Source organism: Mesoplodon mirus (genome assembly GCF_964341445.2).
Source record: "Mesoplodon mirus genome assembly, chromosome: 9".
NCBI lineage: Eukaryota > Metazoa > Chordata > Mammalia > Artiodactyla > Ziphiidae > Mesoplodon > Mesoplodon mirus.
The window spans coordinates 66,598,254-66,615,176 of NC_138985.1; the positions used below are offsets into that span (position 1 = coordinate 66,598,254).

The window sequence follows — 16,923 nt, forward strand, 5'->3', positions numbered from 1 at the left end:
AACAAAATGCTGGACAGAGAAATCTTTTGAATCAGCCTAAACTAGTAGAGAGGTGTCAAGGATTAATATGATATACATGAATGTGTGTCTAAAGTGAGAATGAAAGAAAAAAATAAGAAACAAAGCCAAAGAAGTCAAAAGGAATAACAGTGTTCCTTGCTTTGCCATTCATTAGCTGAGTGATTTGGGGGGAGGCATTTAACTTCTCTGGGCTTCAGTTTCCTCATCTGTCAAATGGGGCTTATGTTAATAGCTGCTCTTCCTATTACACAGAATTATTGTATCAAATGGGACAGTGGGTGTAAAAATGTTACCTAAGTAAGAAAAGACCACGAAATGGTTAATTGTCCTTAATATTAGTAGTAGTAATGCCTGGTGAAGTTGCATTATTCACAGGCATCAAACTAGTTTAGTCTTCTTTGGAAATGAAATCAATCCACTGACATCCCAGGGCATGACCTGTTGGCTTCCACAGGCACAGGTTGAATCCAGTGAGTAGGAGACTGGCCTCTAGCATCATAGTGTTGGGATTCAAATCTCACCTCTAACAGGATATGTGACTTTGAGTCAGCATTTTACCCTTCTTTGACTTGATTTCTCCATCTTGCCTCATGGAGTTGTGAGGATTAAATGATATAATACATGTAAAGCATTTAAAGTAGTACCCAGTACACAAAGTTACTTATGGCTCTCTTTATTCTTGGTGGCACCTTGGCCTCTTGCTGCCTAATTTATAACCTTAGTTGTAAATTTAATTTGTTAAATAACATCCCAGAGTATGTCTGATACTAGATAAATCTGACTGAATGAAAAAGCATTTACGTATATAATTAGATGGTTAGGCCTTTTAGATTCCTACTAAAGCTGCTTGCTTTTTACCAACCACAGCAGATGCCTAAATCACCATCTTGAGATATCTGAAAAGAAAAATACTTGTATATCTCAAGCCTAAGAGGCTGCAGGCAGGAGGTACTGACAAAACCCCTTGAGTCCCTGCCCACAGTCCGTGGGGGGCCCGTAGAAAACCCATTTCTATGCCTCACCTTTCCGTGTCCCCAGTTACTCCCACGGCCTTTCTTTCCATTCCATCTGTTCTCTAGCAGGATAGGGGTACACAGACACGGAAGATCTACTCTTCCCCACACTAGAGCCAACAAACCAATCACATCTCAAGGCCTCTGATTTCTTTTGTGAAGGAAATGTCTGGGTAGGGCAAGTTGTCGACCCTGCTCCAGCTGCTGCAGTTGCAGAGCAGTTTCTAATCTGCCACTGAGTAAGGTATGTCCTTAGGCAGTGGATGAATGAGCAGATGAGTGAGGACCTAAGTTAGATAATGACATCATTAGGTAGTAAGTTAGTGTGCAAAGAGATACCTAGAGGTGCTAAAGCGTAAAGAACATGGGTGAATAAACATGGGTGAAAGAGGCATAAAGCTCTGCACCAGAAATTTGAAATAAATAAACAAACAAAACAAAACAAAACAAAACAAAAAACACTTAAAAGAAGCCATTCCAGGCAGAGTGGAAAATCATGGGAACTTAGAAACCAGGGTGATGGAATCCACAGGGCAGCAGTTCTTAAACTAGAACGTGCACCAAAATCACTTGGAGGGCTTGTTAAAGCGCCAGTTGCTGGCCCCCCTCCAGAGTTTCTAATTCAATAAGTCTGGAGTGGGGCCAGAGAATTTACATTTCTAACAAGTTCCCAGGTGATGCAGGGACCACACTTCAAGAAACATTGTCGGAGGGAATCTGAGAATTGCTACGAGAAAAGTTGTTGCTCAGAACTAAGTGAGGCTCAAAGAATCGCTGGAGGACTGTGGAGACAGGGGTGTCCAAGGGGCTCCCCAATGCCTGGGGAGCACCACAACAAACAGGGTCGATCCGTGTGCTGGGGGCATGATTTGATCATACTGGCTGATCAGGGGAATCGATAAGGCACCCTCGCCTATGCGACCCTCCTTTAGGCAAGCCTCGACTGGTTGGGGGGGCGGTGTCAGAGGAGGGGGGAGGGTAGCGTCCCAGAGCTGTTTTGCTCCCTCCAGCCCCTCATGGGTAATTACCTTTTCCTAGAAGCCAAGGCTAAGGGACCGCGACCTGCCATCCATCCCTCCTGAGGTCCAGCTCAGATGGCGGGTGCGCAAGGGCGAGGTGAGACTCCCTACCGAGCGAAGGTGGGCTTCCCGGATAGGGGATTTGGGCTGCCGCCCGCTGCAGAGTCGCGGGATCAGAGCCAGCGAAGATGCTAAGACAAGCCGCGACTTCCTCCTCTGGCGGTCGGCAGTGGGGGGCGCACCAAGACAGCAGTTCGGGAGCTGCGCTTTGTCACTGTGGCGGCAAGGGGCGGGAGCGGAGGAGGGCGCAGAAAAGGGCCGCGGGGACAGGACGGGGCGGTTGACCGGCTCTCAGGCCGGACAGGGACGTTCAGGGGGCTCCCGGCCGCACCTCGCACGGCCCTGTGGGGGACAGGAAGGGACTGAGGTTCCAGGTCCGGGCCCAGACTGTGCGCGCACTCCAGTGCTGGGCCGCTGACACCATGTCCTCTGCGCCGACATTCCTCCTGCTTTCCCTCCACTACAACAACCCCCTGATAGCTGGTACCCCACCTACGAAACTCACAACTGCAGGCTCGTGCGCACCCTCACTGGCTCGCCGAAAGGCTTCTGAACCAGGAACTCACAGCCCCTCCACGTCGCGGCGCCCTACGGCCCTCCCTGTTCTTAGCCGCCCTTCCCGCTGTGACCCGCTCCTCTGAGACTTACGGTAAACAGCTGAAGCTGACTCCCGCTCACTGCTCACCCTCTGCTGGGGCCGCAGCAGCATCCACCCAACCAACCCGAGAAAGGTGGCCTCTGTCCAGGTCTTTCAGTCATACCCAAGGCACCGCAGTGGTCTATCTGCGGTCTCAGAGAACGTAGTCCTCGGTCCTGGAGGCGCAGCATTAACCTCACAAAGAGAATCTGGCTTTTGGAGGCTGGACTGCTTGGGTTAAAATCCCAGCTCAGCCACTTCCCAGCTGTGTGACCCTGGGCAAGTCCATCAACCTCTCTGAGAGTCAGTTTTCCCTCTGCATAACCGGAGGAACTGTACCCCATCGGGACTCCGTGAAGCTCAATAGGAGGAAGGGGCTAGTCCGGGTCAGGAGGGGCTCTATAAAAATCAGTCCCCAGAACTCCTCACACAAAGGTTTTTCCATTTCGTAGAGAGAGGCTTAGCCGGCCCAACTGGTTGGACTTCCTCGCGTGGGGGCGGTTCCCCTACCCCTCACCCGGGAGACCGACTCCTCCGTTCGCAGTCCGGCGCCACCGCGTCTCCTGACCCAGCGAGGCCGAGTGGGGAGAGAGGAGGGGGCTGCGGCCTCCTCCTTGGCCCGGGAACCGGGAGAGACAGACACGCGGTCAGTGAGCACACAGAAACAGAGACTCACACAGAGACCCGCACCGGGAGGGAGCGTTTAGGGCATTTAAGGCTAGTTAAATCTTAGAAGAGAGATCCTACTGGGTAACAACTCCACCAAGTAGGGGTCCCGGATCTCCCCCCCCCCGCGCTGGACCACCCAGACCGGCGCCTCAGTAGGCGGGTTCCCTCTACCAGCACCAGGGTGAGAGTGGGGGGCGGCGCCCCACTGGAGGGGGGAGGGGAGCTGTCAGGCTCTTTTGGCCTTTGGGCAGTCCAGAAAGCTTGGAAAGGGTTTGTGCCCGGTCAAGATCTATTAAAAATGAAACCGAAGGACTACTACCGCCACCCCCCACCACACGCAGGAGGGAAAGCAACCCATGGCGTGTGGGACTCCATAATAACCGCCAGTTCCTTGCACTCTGGATTGCCCTTATCCCAAGGGAAGGTCAGCCCAGACTAAGTCCTGCCTTTTACAGCAGACTCACCAGCGCCGCCATTCTCTCCACCCAGATGCACCTCCAGGGTCTGGTTTTAAGTGGAGGCATGTGCAGAACTTTGAGGATGTGTGGGGAGGCCTAGCCAGTCTCTCAGGTTTTATCCCTTGGGCCAATCAATCCTGGAAGACAGGTGGAGAGAGGTAGCTGCCATCTAAGGAAAAACATCTGGTAAAGCCATACCCCCTATCAAAGGGATCAGGCAATTGTGTCTGAAGTTTGGTGGCTCTATAGTGGCTGTAGAGGGTAGGGGAATCTTGGAAACTGAAGGCTAACTTCAATGTCTCTGTGCACTTTTCTGGAGAGAGATTTGCCAGATATGTGAATGGCCATGACTCCCAAGATGTTAAAACTGGCCTGATGAGTTTTGCCCCTTTCCAGATAGGTGCTCAGGGCCTCAGTGGATTGTAATGGTCAAAGACGGACCGGACTTTGTGTCTTAGGGTCTCCAGAACCAGCTGCTGCAGTGACATTCCTATTTTGGAATTCAGGCCTTGAGGACTCTTCCCACCTGCTTGAGTAGATCAGTTAGTCTCTCTTACCTCACATCCCTAAGGGTGACTCCAGCCACTCTGCAAATCATGCATAATCCCCACCCAGCCTCTGATCCCTTTCTTAAAAGAGGGTTAGGCCTGGAGGACTTCTCTGGGACAAGTCTCCAAATGGCTTTGGGCCATTTTATTCTTTAGTCTCCTTCATGCCCAAAGTGAGTGGCTAGAGGTTAGTTGCCTACACCTCTCCCCCCACCTCCCCCCCCCACCCACCCCGTGCCAACAACACACACTTCTCCTAGCCCCTGTGAATTTCTCTGGGAGTACGGAGGAGAAAAGGCCTTGGCAAAAAAAAAAAAAAAAAAAAAAAAAAACACAAGTGGAGATTTTGGAAGGAAAGGTTCAGAATGCGATGCCTGGCACTTTCTAATGGCTCCAGTTTTGAGTGTGGACCTGAAGTTAGAGGGATGGGAGTTGAGTCGTTTATACATGAGCCTCCTCTCTGTGCTTCAGAAAATAGGGATGATTCATAGTATCTTCCTTAGGGCCTGTTGTGACAATGAAAAGAGCTAATACAGATGAAATGCTTAGAACAGTGACTGCTCTTTATCATGTGGGGCTTCCAGATTTCCACATGGGGTTCCTCTTTGCCCTCCTGGGAAATCATGGAGGAGCAGGGTGAGGACAGCCCAGGTATGTGGGTCTTGAGCCTTCTGAATCTGGGGGCGGGTGGACACCCTCTCTGTGAGGCCCCTGGACCCAGCTTGATCCCAGAAAAGCCTGGGGGGTTGTGGAGGATGCCTTATGGAGAGTTAAGGCACTGTTGGGTGTTTGGGCATACCTGCTCGCCAGGGAGGGACAGGGACTTAGAAGGAGCATTAGTCCAGGGTCCAACATTCAGCGAGGCCCTGGCCATGAGTCAAGACCACCGGTCACCCTATCTATGTGGGAGAAAATGCACTGCTGCTTGTTGAGCTCTTTTAAAGGAAGTGCTATGTAGATTAAAGGAGAAATGAGCATCAATGCACTTTGTAATGAAAGCAAATTTCAGGACACTAATGGTGAAAAAACCCCACACCATCTCTGCTAAGATAGGGGAGGGGGATGTCTGGGTCTTTGGATGCTTGCGTGTTGGGGAATTACTTGACCAGAACTTGGGCCCTTCCAGCTGGTGGCTTGAGGAAGGAGCAAGCCTTGAGCCTGGGGAGGTCCTCAGGACTCCAGTCCTGCCCTTGGTCCTCCAGCTCCCGGATGGGCAGGTGGTAGGTGTAAGGATGTGGGCTGTCCAGTCCATAGTCCCAAGCTCAGGGTTCGGATGTCCCCGGGCTCAGGCCTACAGGAGCCTAGGGTTGACAAGTGTAGAAGCAAGAGTGACTGCAGGACTGGCTGGCTGCGAGTACCTGAGGAGCAGGAGTGGTGGGGTGGTGAAAGCCACCAGTTTCCTGTCCCTGGTGCCTTCACTCCAGGAGGTACAGAGAGAAGGGGGTGCTTGTTTGGAGTTCCAGAAGCCGCAGGTTCTGCCTGCCCCAAGGAGAAACTTCTGTGGAGCCCACTGCAGGCCCACTGCCACCAACTCCCTCTGCACGGTGGGCGAGGGACGGCGGGGGGAAGTGGTCAGGGATGATCCACACCGTCCCCCCATCCCGGAAAAACCCTACCTCTGGGCATCTGAGATCCAGTGGACCTTGTTCCAAGTGGGGCACACCCTGCGGTACCTCTGGGCTCTGGGTTCCCAGATGCGCATCGGCAGCTGCCAGGGATGAGACGGGGACCAACCGCCAGAAGTCCCCTCACCTCCCACTATTACAGCAGCGGCGACCCAGCCGCGCGGGAACTTCGACGGCCACAGCCCGCGCTCCACAGCTTGGAAGATGACCGAGGGCCCCAAATCAATGCCCCGGCAGCCCGGCGACGCTTATTGTTTAAAGGGAAGCTCCCTTTGTTCTTACGTTTTACTAAAGTGAGAAGCGAAAACAACTTTTTCCTGATCAAAATTTTGCTGGCACTGAAGCAGCCAAATCAGCTCCCGAACCCTATTCCCCGGTCCCAGGTCTCCTCGCCCCTTCCTTTCGGCGGGGACTTGTGCTTGCTGCCGGGAGGCCCCGCAGCTGGCTGGAGAGGGTACTCAGGGCCTCAGACTATGGCCCCGAGAGGGTCCGCAGGCCACTGAGGCGTTCCCTACCCCCTGCCGCCGCTCTCCGGAGCCGGGGTTTTCTCGGGAAGCGAAGAGGCTCCAGCGGATCAGCGTGTCTTGTGCCCAGGCCCGGCTTCCGATTCCATTTAACACAGCCCGCGCATCTTATCTCCGCGTCGCCTCCCCGGGGTTCCCACCCACCCCCTGCCCAGCCCAGACGGGCGGAAGCGGAGCCGCGAGCTTTTGAAGTCCGGAGAATTTCAATCCCTGAGGAGCCGGCTGGACCTAAAACCGCCGCCCCAGCGGGGGAGGGGACAGCAGGCCCGCGGAGGGGAGGGGGTTGTCCTCCCCGCCGAGGGAGGTGAGAAGCCGTGGGGGCCCGGGCCGGACCCCAGTTAGGCTGCTATCACCCCCTCTCTGCTTTTATGAGGTTGCCCAGACCTCGGCGACGCGGGCTTCATCCCCTCTGCGAATTTACCTTTTTTCTCCTGCCGCGTAGGGAATAACCTTCATGACACAGTGATAACCACGCTATTAAAACGCCTCCCCCTAAACCAAAAAAACCAACCAAACAGAAACAAACACCCCCCCAATAAAACACACACAAAACCCCAACCAGAAACGGTGCTCATATCGAGTCCCTCCTGTTTTCTTCTTTCTCTTGTTAAAAATTCGACCTCTTCATCTGATGTTGATGAAAGATGCTTTTGGAAGAAGTGACATTTGGTTAAAAAAAATTTTTTTTCCTCTTGCGCCCGGGGGCACCTTAGGTCCCTAAAGACAGGGAAAATTGAGGCGTTTTGAAAGGGCAGAGGCAGGAATCGGGAGAGGGATGGGGCATCCCTGAAGCTTCAGCTCCGAAGCCCGGAGGAGGCAGCCCCCCTACCGGAGAGGCTGAACCCGGGCTCGAGCCTCCTTCCTCCTGGGACGCAAGGGGGAAGCCCCGCTCGGATGGGCCGGACCCAGGAAGGAGACGCAAGTGCCACCTCTTGATCTTTCAATCCTACTCTGCTTTCATCTCGCAGGGAAAACCCAGAGGAAAAGAGGATCAAACGCAGAGCAGTCCCATTGAATGCAAAGTGGGGGCGGGGCGGGGCGGGGAGCCGGGAGTCGCTCTGAGGAACTGGCCTCTTGGAGGTGAGCACAGCGGGGCCGGCTGTAAGTTGGTGGAGGGCTGCGGGGGATGAAGGGGGGAGGGAAGGGGCGCCCCAAGCCCAGTGCTTGAAGGGCCCTGCCGAGGGTGGAGGACAGTGGCAGATCTAACACAAACGCTGGTGGCTCGACTTTGACAGGAAGGAAAGAGCAAGCCAAGTGCTCCCTCAGCCTCTGGCTACCAGCTGGAAAGCACAGGGCACCACAGAATCCTAGGACAACTCTGCACCAGGGCAAAAGCCTCTGGGATCTGATCCTTCTCCCGGCGTGGGCGAGATCAAACGCGGGTCCGGGCAGTTTGTGGCTGGCGGGGTGTAAGGAGCATCCAGGCGCGGAAGCCGGGAGTCCTCTCACCTGTAAAATATTCTCCAGGATTTTGGGGCTAGCGGTGCTCAGCACCTGGTGGCTTTGGGAGTTCCAGGGAGTGGAGACGTTTGTGCAAACGTTACCATCCAGATCCTTCTGCACACCCCACCCTGAGGGGAGGTTAATGAGCATCTTCTCATGGAATGGGGGAGAAGTCAAAGGCAGGACTTGAGAAGGGACTTTGTGTTTCCTTGCTTCCTCCACCACCTCTGGAAGCCCACAGATAGGAAGACTGAGGCAGGGAGAAGAGAGAGGAGTAGAGAAAAAGAAAAAGGAGGAGGAGGAGGAGGAGATAGAAGACCCCCCCAAAAAAAAAACTTAGTGACAGAGGGACTTTTCTTTAGAATTTCAGAAGTTGGGGCTTTGTCTTGGAACACATAGAAGGAGGTGGTGCAAGACAGACTTTTGCGGCTGTCAGCTTAGCGCTAGAAGCTCTGAGGAGGCGACAGAGAAAGGAGAGTTGTAGGGTTGCAGAGCCGAGAAGGGGCCTGCCTCCCAGCCTCAGCCAAGTGGGGAGAGACCCAGCCCACCTACCTGGCCCGGACACACTTGCTCAAAGCTGGCAAGGGGTCAGTTTCCTAATGGGTTCCACCTTCCCTGGAAGAAGACCTGAGAGGGAGCCTGTGGATGTTCCCAAATACATTCAGCACTGCTCACGCCCCCCAGTCCTGCCATGGGGGTCCCCTTTCTGTTCGCAACGACTGATGAGAACCCCAGTCACTTGTGCTTTCATGGCATTTTCAATGACTTCTCTCTCTTTTCTCCCAACGCCACCCACTTTTGGAGCAGGGGACCAAAGCCCCGGGGCAGGGCGTGAGGGAGAACCCTGCGAGTCAACCCTCTGTGAACCCCAATGCTGCGTGCTGGTCGTTCTCGGACCCCTGCCCCAAATCTCTGGGTGAGAATAACACCTTCTCCCAGCTAGGAGCCTCTGCCGCTGCCGCTGCCGCTGCCGCTGCCACTGCGGGGGCCGCATTTGCCGGCGCTTCTGAACTCCCAAAACCTGTTTCGGGGGAATTCGTTGACTCTGAACAAATACCTTAAAATACAGGCAAGAGAAGAAAAAAGGCTACCCTTAGAACCTCTCCCCACCCTACATACCTGAAGTGCAGGCGAGGCCCAAGCAAATGGGAAAGCGATTTCTTCCATGAATAGCCTTCTGGAGGTCAAGCTGGGCTGTGGAAAGCTTAAGGCCACCTAGATGGGGGGGGGGTTAAAAAAAAGCGAACATTTGGAGTCAACAGCCAAGGCCGTCTTTAAAGAAAAATATTAAGACATTTATCTCTTGCCCCTTGGGAAAGAAAAATGGCAAAGTTCTCTTTTGGTTCCCAGGAGGAAGGAGACAGCTGGGGGTAGGGGCTGGGAGGGAAGAGGAGGGAGGAAAGAGACCCCAGGCTCAAGCTCTCCAGACAACTTGCGGGGGAGGGAATATGCTTTTCAGTAGCTGGTAAAAAAAGACGTTGGAGCCCGGGCAAGATTAGCTCGCCAGGGACAGACAGTTGTAATAATGACGAGAGAAGGGAGGCTTGTGAATCGGCCTTCACACTTCTAAAATGCAGTTAAGGATTCTCTCATCGGTGTTAGAACAAGGCACCAAGTTAAGAAAACAAAAGCCCGAACAACAATAAGAAAAAAATATATATCAAAAGCGTATTCAATTACCGAGTCCCGCAGCCTCTGCGGAACTCACCGCGTTAAGCTCTCTTTTCTTTCTGCGGAATTCCATTTGCATCCCCTCTGCCTGGGTGTCTCCCTCTCTCAGTGTGTGTGTCTCTCTGTTTTCACACTCTCCTCCCCATTCGAGCGAGGCCCACACCTGGCGCATCACTGCCGAGCCATTAGCTGCGGGTCTCCTTTCATCTTCGCTGTAGCAGACGTTTCTATTTATCCACTTGCGCTCGCCGAGTGGCGTCACCAGCGGTACTGTAATGACGATTGCAGCAGGAGGATGACAGCTTAGAAAGAAGAGGGCAATGGGGCTTCCTCCCAGAGGCGGTGCGGCACAGAGGAGCGCTCGCATCACAAGGTGACCCCCAGCTCCCCACCGCCACCACCGCTGTCACCGTCGACACCGCGTTCCGGCCGCTCCGCGCTCGCCCAGTCGCCTGGCCTCTTTCTCCCCCCCGCAGCCAAGATCTGTCGGACCGCTGGGGACCCAGGGAGCCGGGGGGCTAGGAGCTCACTTGGGGCTTTCCCCCTCCCCCCTCTGAGAGCCCGGGATGGAGAGCCGAAAGGACATGGTTATGTTTCTGGATGGGGGTCAGCTTGGCACTCTGGTTGGCAAGAGGGTCTCCAGTTTGTCCGAAGCCGTGGGCAGCCCGCTGCCCGAGCCGCCCGAGAAGATGGTGCCCCGTGGTTGCCTGAGTCCGCGGGCCGGTCCTCCGGCCGCCCGGGAGCGCGGCGGGGGAGGCCTGGAAGAGGAGCCGGTCGACGGACTAGCAGGCAGCGCTGCGCGGCCGGGCGCCGAGTCGCGGGCAGCCGGCGCCGCAGTGCTCGGCCCTGGACCTCCGGCTGCCTCCGCCGACAGCCTCTCAGGCCAGGGGCAACCCAGCAGCTCGGACACCGAGTCGGATTTCTATGAAGAAATCGAGGTGAGCTGCACCCCGGACTGCGCCACCGGGAACGCCGAGTACCAGCACAGCAAAGGTAGCCACCGCGCCCCTTCTCTCCCCCGGCCTCCCAACGCGCCCACCTTCCACTTCAGCTCTAGAGGAGAGGAAGACACTCCTTTCCCCCAGGGCGGGGTGGCTGGGGGGACCCACCTGAGCAACTCTCCCCCGCTATCTGCGCCCTGGCGGGGGGTCTCCTTCTGTGCTCTGGCATTGGCGGGACTGAGGGTGACAGCTGTGCTTTGGGGGAAGGAGGGAGACGCAAGCCCTGGGCTTGAGGGGGATTCAAAGTGTACCCCAACCCCCCAGAGCTTTGAGGTACTGCTTCAACGGCGCGGGGAAGACACCTTCTCCCGGCGTGGGCGAGATCAAACGCGGGTCCGGGCAGTTTGTGGCTGGCGGGGTGTAAGGAGCATCCAGGCGCGGAAGCCGGGAGTCCATAAAGGACCGTAAAATAGCGGCCAACTCGGGCGCCCGGGTGCTGCGGCCCTTCGACCAGTTTGCACGTCGGTCAGAGGTCCAAATTACCTTGTCACTTCCCGGGCTCGGTGGCGCCAGGTCGGAAATGGTCCCAATGATCTAATTGCCTTTGGTCTCCGGTTGCATTTGAAAAGGCAGAGCTCTGGCCCTCCCCCCTTCCCCTTTCCTTCCTAGTCCCACTTCTCCACCCAAAGGAAAAGGAGCTGCAGGGGGCAGGAGCCCCCCCCTTCCTTGGGTTACACTCATATGGGGGGGCTGGCACATTGCTGTAACTGGAGAACCCCTCCCTGGCCAGGGGCTAGCGGGGAGGGGGGGGTGAATGAGCAGGAAGGGAGTCTCCCTGAGAGGGCTGGAAAGCTAGTTGAAAGAGCCCACCAGCAGACACTCCTCCACAAAGCCGTGCGGGTGGGTGAGAAGAGCCTGGTATGGAAGAAAAACCACCCCCTGGCCTTGGCAGCCAACACCTTGTTGAGTACCCACATCCACCCATTACCATCTTGTCCACTCAACCCAGACTAAGCATAGCATACCCTCAGAATAATCCATACTCCATTCATACATAATGAGGTAATAGGATACTCATACACACACTCCTGTGCCATTCCCACAACACATGCAGCCTAGTGCCCATTCCCACACCTGCACCGCAGCCTGGCACACAAAGCAAGGAAACTCAGTCCCTGCCCAACTTCCTGCAACACTCCAGCACAAAGGTGCTTCTCAACTCACTTGCCTGTCACATATGCATATCTTTGCCCACACCTGTCAATGGTGGCCAGAAAGTTCAGAGCGGCTGCATCTCCCCTGTGCCCCAAGGCAGGTAGCCAGGGCGGCTGGGGCTTTTGTTCCCAGCAGGCCTTACAGAGAGGCCTCCCAAACAGCAGCCCAGCCAGGCCTAATGGCTGCTATGTGCTCCTCTGAATGGTGAGCCTCTTTCCTCCATTCCTGGGTTCTCAACGTCCCTGCTGCCCCAGCAGAGGCAGAATCTGAGGCTACTGAGAGGGGGAATGTCCCTTTCCACCACCCCCTCCATACACACCCTCGGCCTACAGCCCCACATGAGCAGTGTCTGTGTGTCTGTTGTGTGTGCTGTGCTTGCGTATACTCTGGGCTCCCTGCACAGGGCCTGGCTCCGAGGCACTGGCCAGCAGTCCCAATGGCAGCGGCGAGGCTCCCAAAAGCAATGGCAGCGGTGGCTCCCAGGGCACCTTGGCCTGCAGTGCTAGTGACCAGATGCGACGGTACCGTACTGCCTTCACCCGGGAGCAGATTGCACGGCTGGAGAAGGAATTCTACAGGGAGAACTATGTATCCAGGCCTCGGAGATGTGAGCTGGCGGCTGCTCTAAACCTGCCGGAAACCACAATCAAGGTAAGAGCTCCAGGGACCAGGGAGACGGGGTGCACCCAGTCAGGAGGAAATAAATACCAACTCCCCACTTCCTAAATCGTTAGCTAGGAATTGGGGCCTGGAGTCTCCCTGCCCACATGGCAGCTAGGCCGGGGGTGTCTAGGCCTGGTGCAGGTGCCAGGTGCCAGCAGATTTGCCCACCTGACGGTCCCTGGGTGAGCACGGCTGCCATGCGCTTGACTGTCCCTTTCCTAGCCAAATAAACAGCGGGGATGAAGTGCCTGTGCAGGTGACAAGGAAGTGCCCCATGGGAGAGCAGCAGGAAAGGGACATGTTTCTGGGGAACCTCTGCCCGCCCCCTCAGACCGGTGGAGTCCTCGGTGCCCCCACTACTTTCCCATCCACACCGGGTTCCGGCGTCCTGGCGGCGTGGGCAGAGGGGAGGAGGGACAGAGACTGGAGTGGCTCCCTGCGCCTCTCCGGGAGGGATTCCAGCTCCGGGGGGTAGGGTGGGATCTGCATCTGCCCCCGCCCAGAGGGGCTCCGCCTCCGCTCTTTCCTGTGCTGCCGGCGCCGTCGCCCGCAGTGGGGCGGGACTTCTGGGCTCTGCGCACCGGGCCCGCGCGGCCGCCGAACCCGCTCCTCTCCTCCCCGCCAGGTGTGGTTCCAGAACCGGCGCATGAAGGACAAGCGGCAGCGGCTGGCCATGACTTGGCCGCACCCGGCCGACCCAGCCTTCTACACGTACATGATGAGCCACGCGGCGGCCGCGGGCGGCCTGCCCTACCCCTTCCCGTCGCACCTGCCCCTGCCCTACTACTCGCCCGTGGGCTTGGGCGCTGCGTCCGCCGCGTCCGCCGCCGCCTCGCCCTTCAGCGGGCCGCTGCGCCCGCTCGACACCTTCCGCGTGCTTTCGCAGCCCTACCCGCGGCCCGAACTGCTGTGCGCCTTCCGTCACCCGCCGCTCTACCCGGGCCCGGCGCACGGACTGGGCACCGCGGCCGGCGGTCCCTGTTCCTGCCTCGCCTGCCACGGCGGCCCGGCCAACGGGCTGGCGCCCCGCGCCGCCGCCGCTGCCTCAGACTTCACCTGTGCCTCCACCTCCCGCTCGGACTCCTTCCTCACCTTCGCGCCCTCCGTGCTCAGCAAGGCCTCCTCTGTGGCGCTGGACCAGAGGGAGGAGGTGCCCCTCACGAGATAAGGGGCCGCCCGCCGGCAGCCGGCTCCAGGACGCCCGTGGGCAACCCCCGGGGACTCAAGACAGCTCCCCTCCCCGCCCCCGGGGTACCGAGGGGAAAGAAGAGGGCCGCAGAGGACCAGCGGGATTTGGCCTCGAGCATCGGGACGCCCGGGAAGCGGCCGTGGCTGGCGCTTTTGGGGAGCAAGAGTCGGGGTGGGGAGGCCGTGGCTGAGAGACCTTCCTCTGGGGTGGCGCCTCTTTGTCGTTCTTCACCGGCCGCACTCCCCCTGACCCGGGCTGAGGCCGTGGCTCCAAAGCTAAACAAACTTAGCTGCAACAGCAACCGATATGCAGCCCCTAAGCTCCCCAGCCCCCCACTCCCAACCCCTTTCTCACCCGGAACCCCTCCCCACTGCCAAGGCCAAGCCCACGCAATGGAAAGGGAAATTGCTGTCTCTCGGAACAAAATGCTGTGTATGCAGAGCAGGTAGAGATTAATCTTTGCCAGCTTTTCCAAGGCATGGCAAGGGGCTTGTGGATGGCAATGCACCAGCCATCTAGGAGAAGGAGGGAGAGGACTTACTACGGCGGAGAATCCTGGCCCTCCCAAGGAAGCTTGGGGCTCTCTGACCCTCCTGGAGCCTCAGTTCCACAATATTCTCTGATTCTAGCATCTACCACCACCTGATCTTTTTCCTCTTTCCTAGCTTCTTGATATCTCTCTTGTAACTTCATCTCCGCCCCTACTTTTTGTGTACCGAGGGCAGGGAGGCTGCAGATACCCCAGGCTCCCCTGGCAGCTTCTACCAAGCCTCTTCTCCCTGAGCCCAACACACACCCTGATTAGCAAGTGATGTGTGTGAGGAGGGTTTTTGAATGTTGAATGTATAATATGATCACCATGCGGCTGGCTGGCCGTGGAGCCCAGAGCTGAGCTGTTAACAAGGCGCCCAGGGAAGAGCTTAGGGAGCAGGGACCTCATCTCTCTCCCTCAGTATCTGGTGGCAAATTAGAAGCAATTTCCAGCCCTTGCCTTCCCTTCACCAGGAGCTTTCTGGCCCTTCCCTTTGCATTTGGCATTTTACATTCTTCTGTCTCCCAAACTGCCAATGGGGCTTGACTTTCCAGTTACTAGTGGGAGGCTTCTGCCCCTTCTGGGGACCTTGTCTCTCCCCTCCACCAGGGTTTGTTTGGGAACCACTCCCAGACTCTCACTTCCACAGTCATTCTTGCAGCCAATTTTTGAGAGAGGAGAACTTGTACCCCACCCCACCCCACCTCCAAGGCAAGTTTCACCCTGACTGGGAGGGAGTGGTTCTTCCTGTAGGGAATGAATTTGATTTGGTTTTCCTTTGATGCCCAAAGAATTTGCTGTTACAATTTGTTGACCATGTTGCAATAAAGCTGGATATGATTCTCACTTTAGCATTTTAAATTTTTTGGCAGCGGGCAGTATGTTAAGTCCTTTTAAATTACTAGTTCAGCCGTCATAGGCTTGGGTAGGCAAGGAGTCAAAAGATGGACACACAGTCTCCCAAGCCTCTACTGGGCATTGGGAGGCTCCAAATGGACATTGCACAGAGGTGGAGAAGGAGGGTTCTGAGCTGAGCTGCCCTGGCGTGTAAGTTTCCTTAATTCTGTGCATGCTAGGAGACTTGGCTCAACTGGCCCAGCACAGCGCTGATCCCATCAGGGGCTCACCCTGATGGTTCCTTCTCCAGTTGCCCCAACCCTTTGAGGAAAGGGGACTCTGGACTCTGGTCTCTGTGGATCCTACCTCCACCCCAACCCAAGGTGGAGACGAATGAGGTAGTGGGGGTGGAGCTTGAGCACTGCAGAGAGCTGGGTTTGCTGGTCAAGGTGGGTCTGCATCTTAGGGTGAGGGGAGAGGAGGGAGGAGGACTCCTGAGTTGGGATGGGAGGGTTTGAATCTTCTTCAGACTGGACGTCATCTCCAAGGATGGAATTCTGGTCAGGGCAAAGGGACAGACAGTGCTGAGTGGCCACCTCATTGTCATCCTCTGTCCCCATAGGAGAGCCACTGTGGCTGTCTCTGAAGAGATGGGTGTCCTCAGCAGGCTGGGTGCTCGGGATTGCATGGACTCAAGGGTCCTCTGCTGGTGTATCCATGGGCAGGCGGGGACTCTTTAATCTGCCTCCATCCCTCCTTAGGGTTTAGAGCAGACCCTCCCAAACACAGCACTCCCTGCCCTCCCAAGCAAAGCCTTGTGCTGAGGTTTCCAGTATCCTCTCTGCCACTCACCCCACCCCCCAGCCCTGAGCAGCTCCCTCTGCAGTTGGGAAGCTCCAGGTGCCAAACCCCCGCAAATTTCTCGGTTACTTCACATCGGACCAAGATTGCTTGCGACAGGTAAATGGGCTGCGGGTTGCCGTAATGCCAGGCGTATTTTCAGTTAATAGGGAGGGAAAATGAGGTGTCTGCAGCAATATTGGAAAGTACAAGATCGATGATCTGGCCTCGTGTCCAATCAGCAGCCTTTAATTGACTGTATTTTCTGGGTAATTGAGCCTCTATTCCTCCAAATTGCAGTGGAAGATATAACAATACATCTTGCCAGGAGGAATTACTCATTATTTCATAATGAAATTTCCCTTTTGCCAAGGTTTGCGGTTTGGTGCTAGGCACCCACTACTCACACTCCCTCGAAGACCCCCACACCTAAAAATAGGCTTTTCTGCCTGCGCCGGCAGCAGCATCTGGCCGGATACTTCCCTTTTGGTGAAAGGTGGGGGGGGGGGCGGCTGGATGCGACATGATCTTGAACAAGGCCCTGCTCGTCCACAGCCTCCATCTCTTCATCTGTAAAAGGAGAAGACTAGACCAAGCAGTAGGACTGACACTGTTGTTTTTGTATTATTGTTTTTGTTTTTCAATTTTCTGAGCATCTCTACTTAGTTTTCCCCCATCTCGGTCCCATTTTGCAGGTGGAAAAGCAGAGGCTCTGGTCTCGCACAGCTATTAGTGACTCATGTAGCTATGAGCTCCCAGCTCCATTGGCTTCTCCTCCCCTGTCCTAGGCCTCTTTGGGGCCCAGAGTCCATGGTCACCCCTCGCGAAGTCTGACACCTCACATCTGACTCACACTTTCCCTGGGATCCTCAACCTATTCGGGACCCAGCGGGGCCTGGGAGCTCAGACCAGCGCTCAGCCGCGGTCCATCGGTCCAGGAAGGGAAGACCAGCCACCCAGCAGCCCCGAGTGCGCGCTCAGCGCGAGCCGTCGCCGTCTTGTTAGCGAGTGATTGATT

General features: G+C 56.1%; 1 protein-coding gene across 1 annotated transcript; it reads left to right on the top strand.

Annotated features, from left to right (window-relative positions):
• Positions 1 to 10,254: 10,254 nt before the first annotated feature.
• EVX1 (even-skipped homeobox 1) lies at positions 10,255 to 13,920 on the top strand (the record flags this gene model as incomplete). Its single annotated transcript, XM_082632494.1, has 3 exons — positions 10,255 to 10,681; positions 12,248 to 12,495; positions 13,133 to 13,920. The coding sequence occupies 3 exons, from the start codon at positions 10,255 to 10,257 to the stop codon at positions 13,673 to 13,675; spliced, it is 1,218 nt and encodes a 405-aa protein (XP_082488620.1). The 3' UTR covers positions 13,676 to 13,920.
• Positions 13,921 to 16,923: the final 3,003 nt, after the last annotated feature.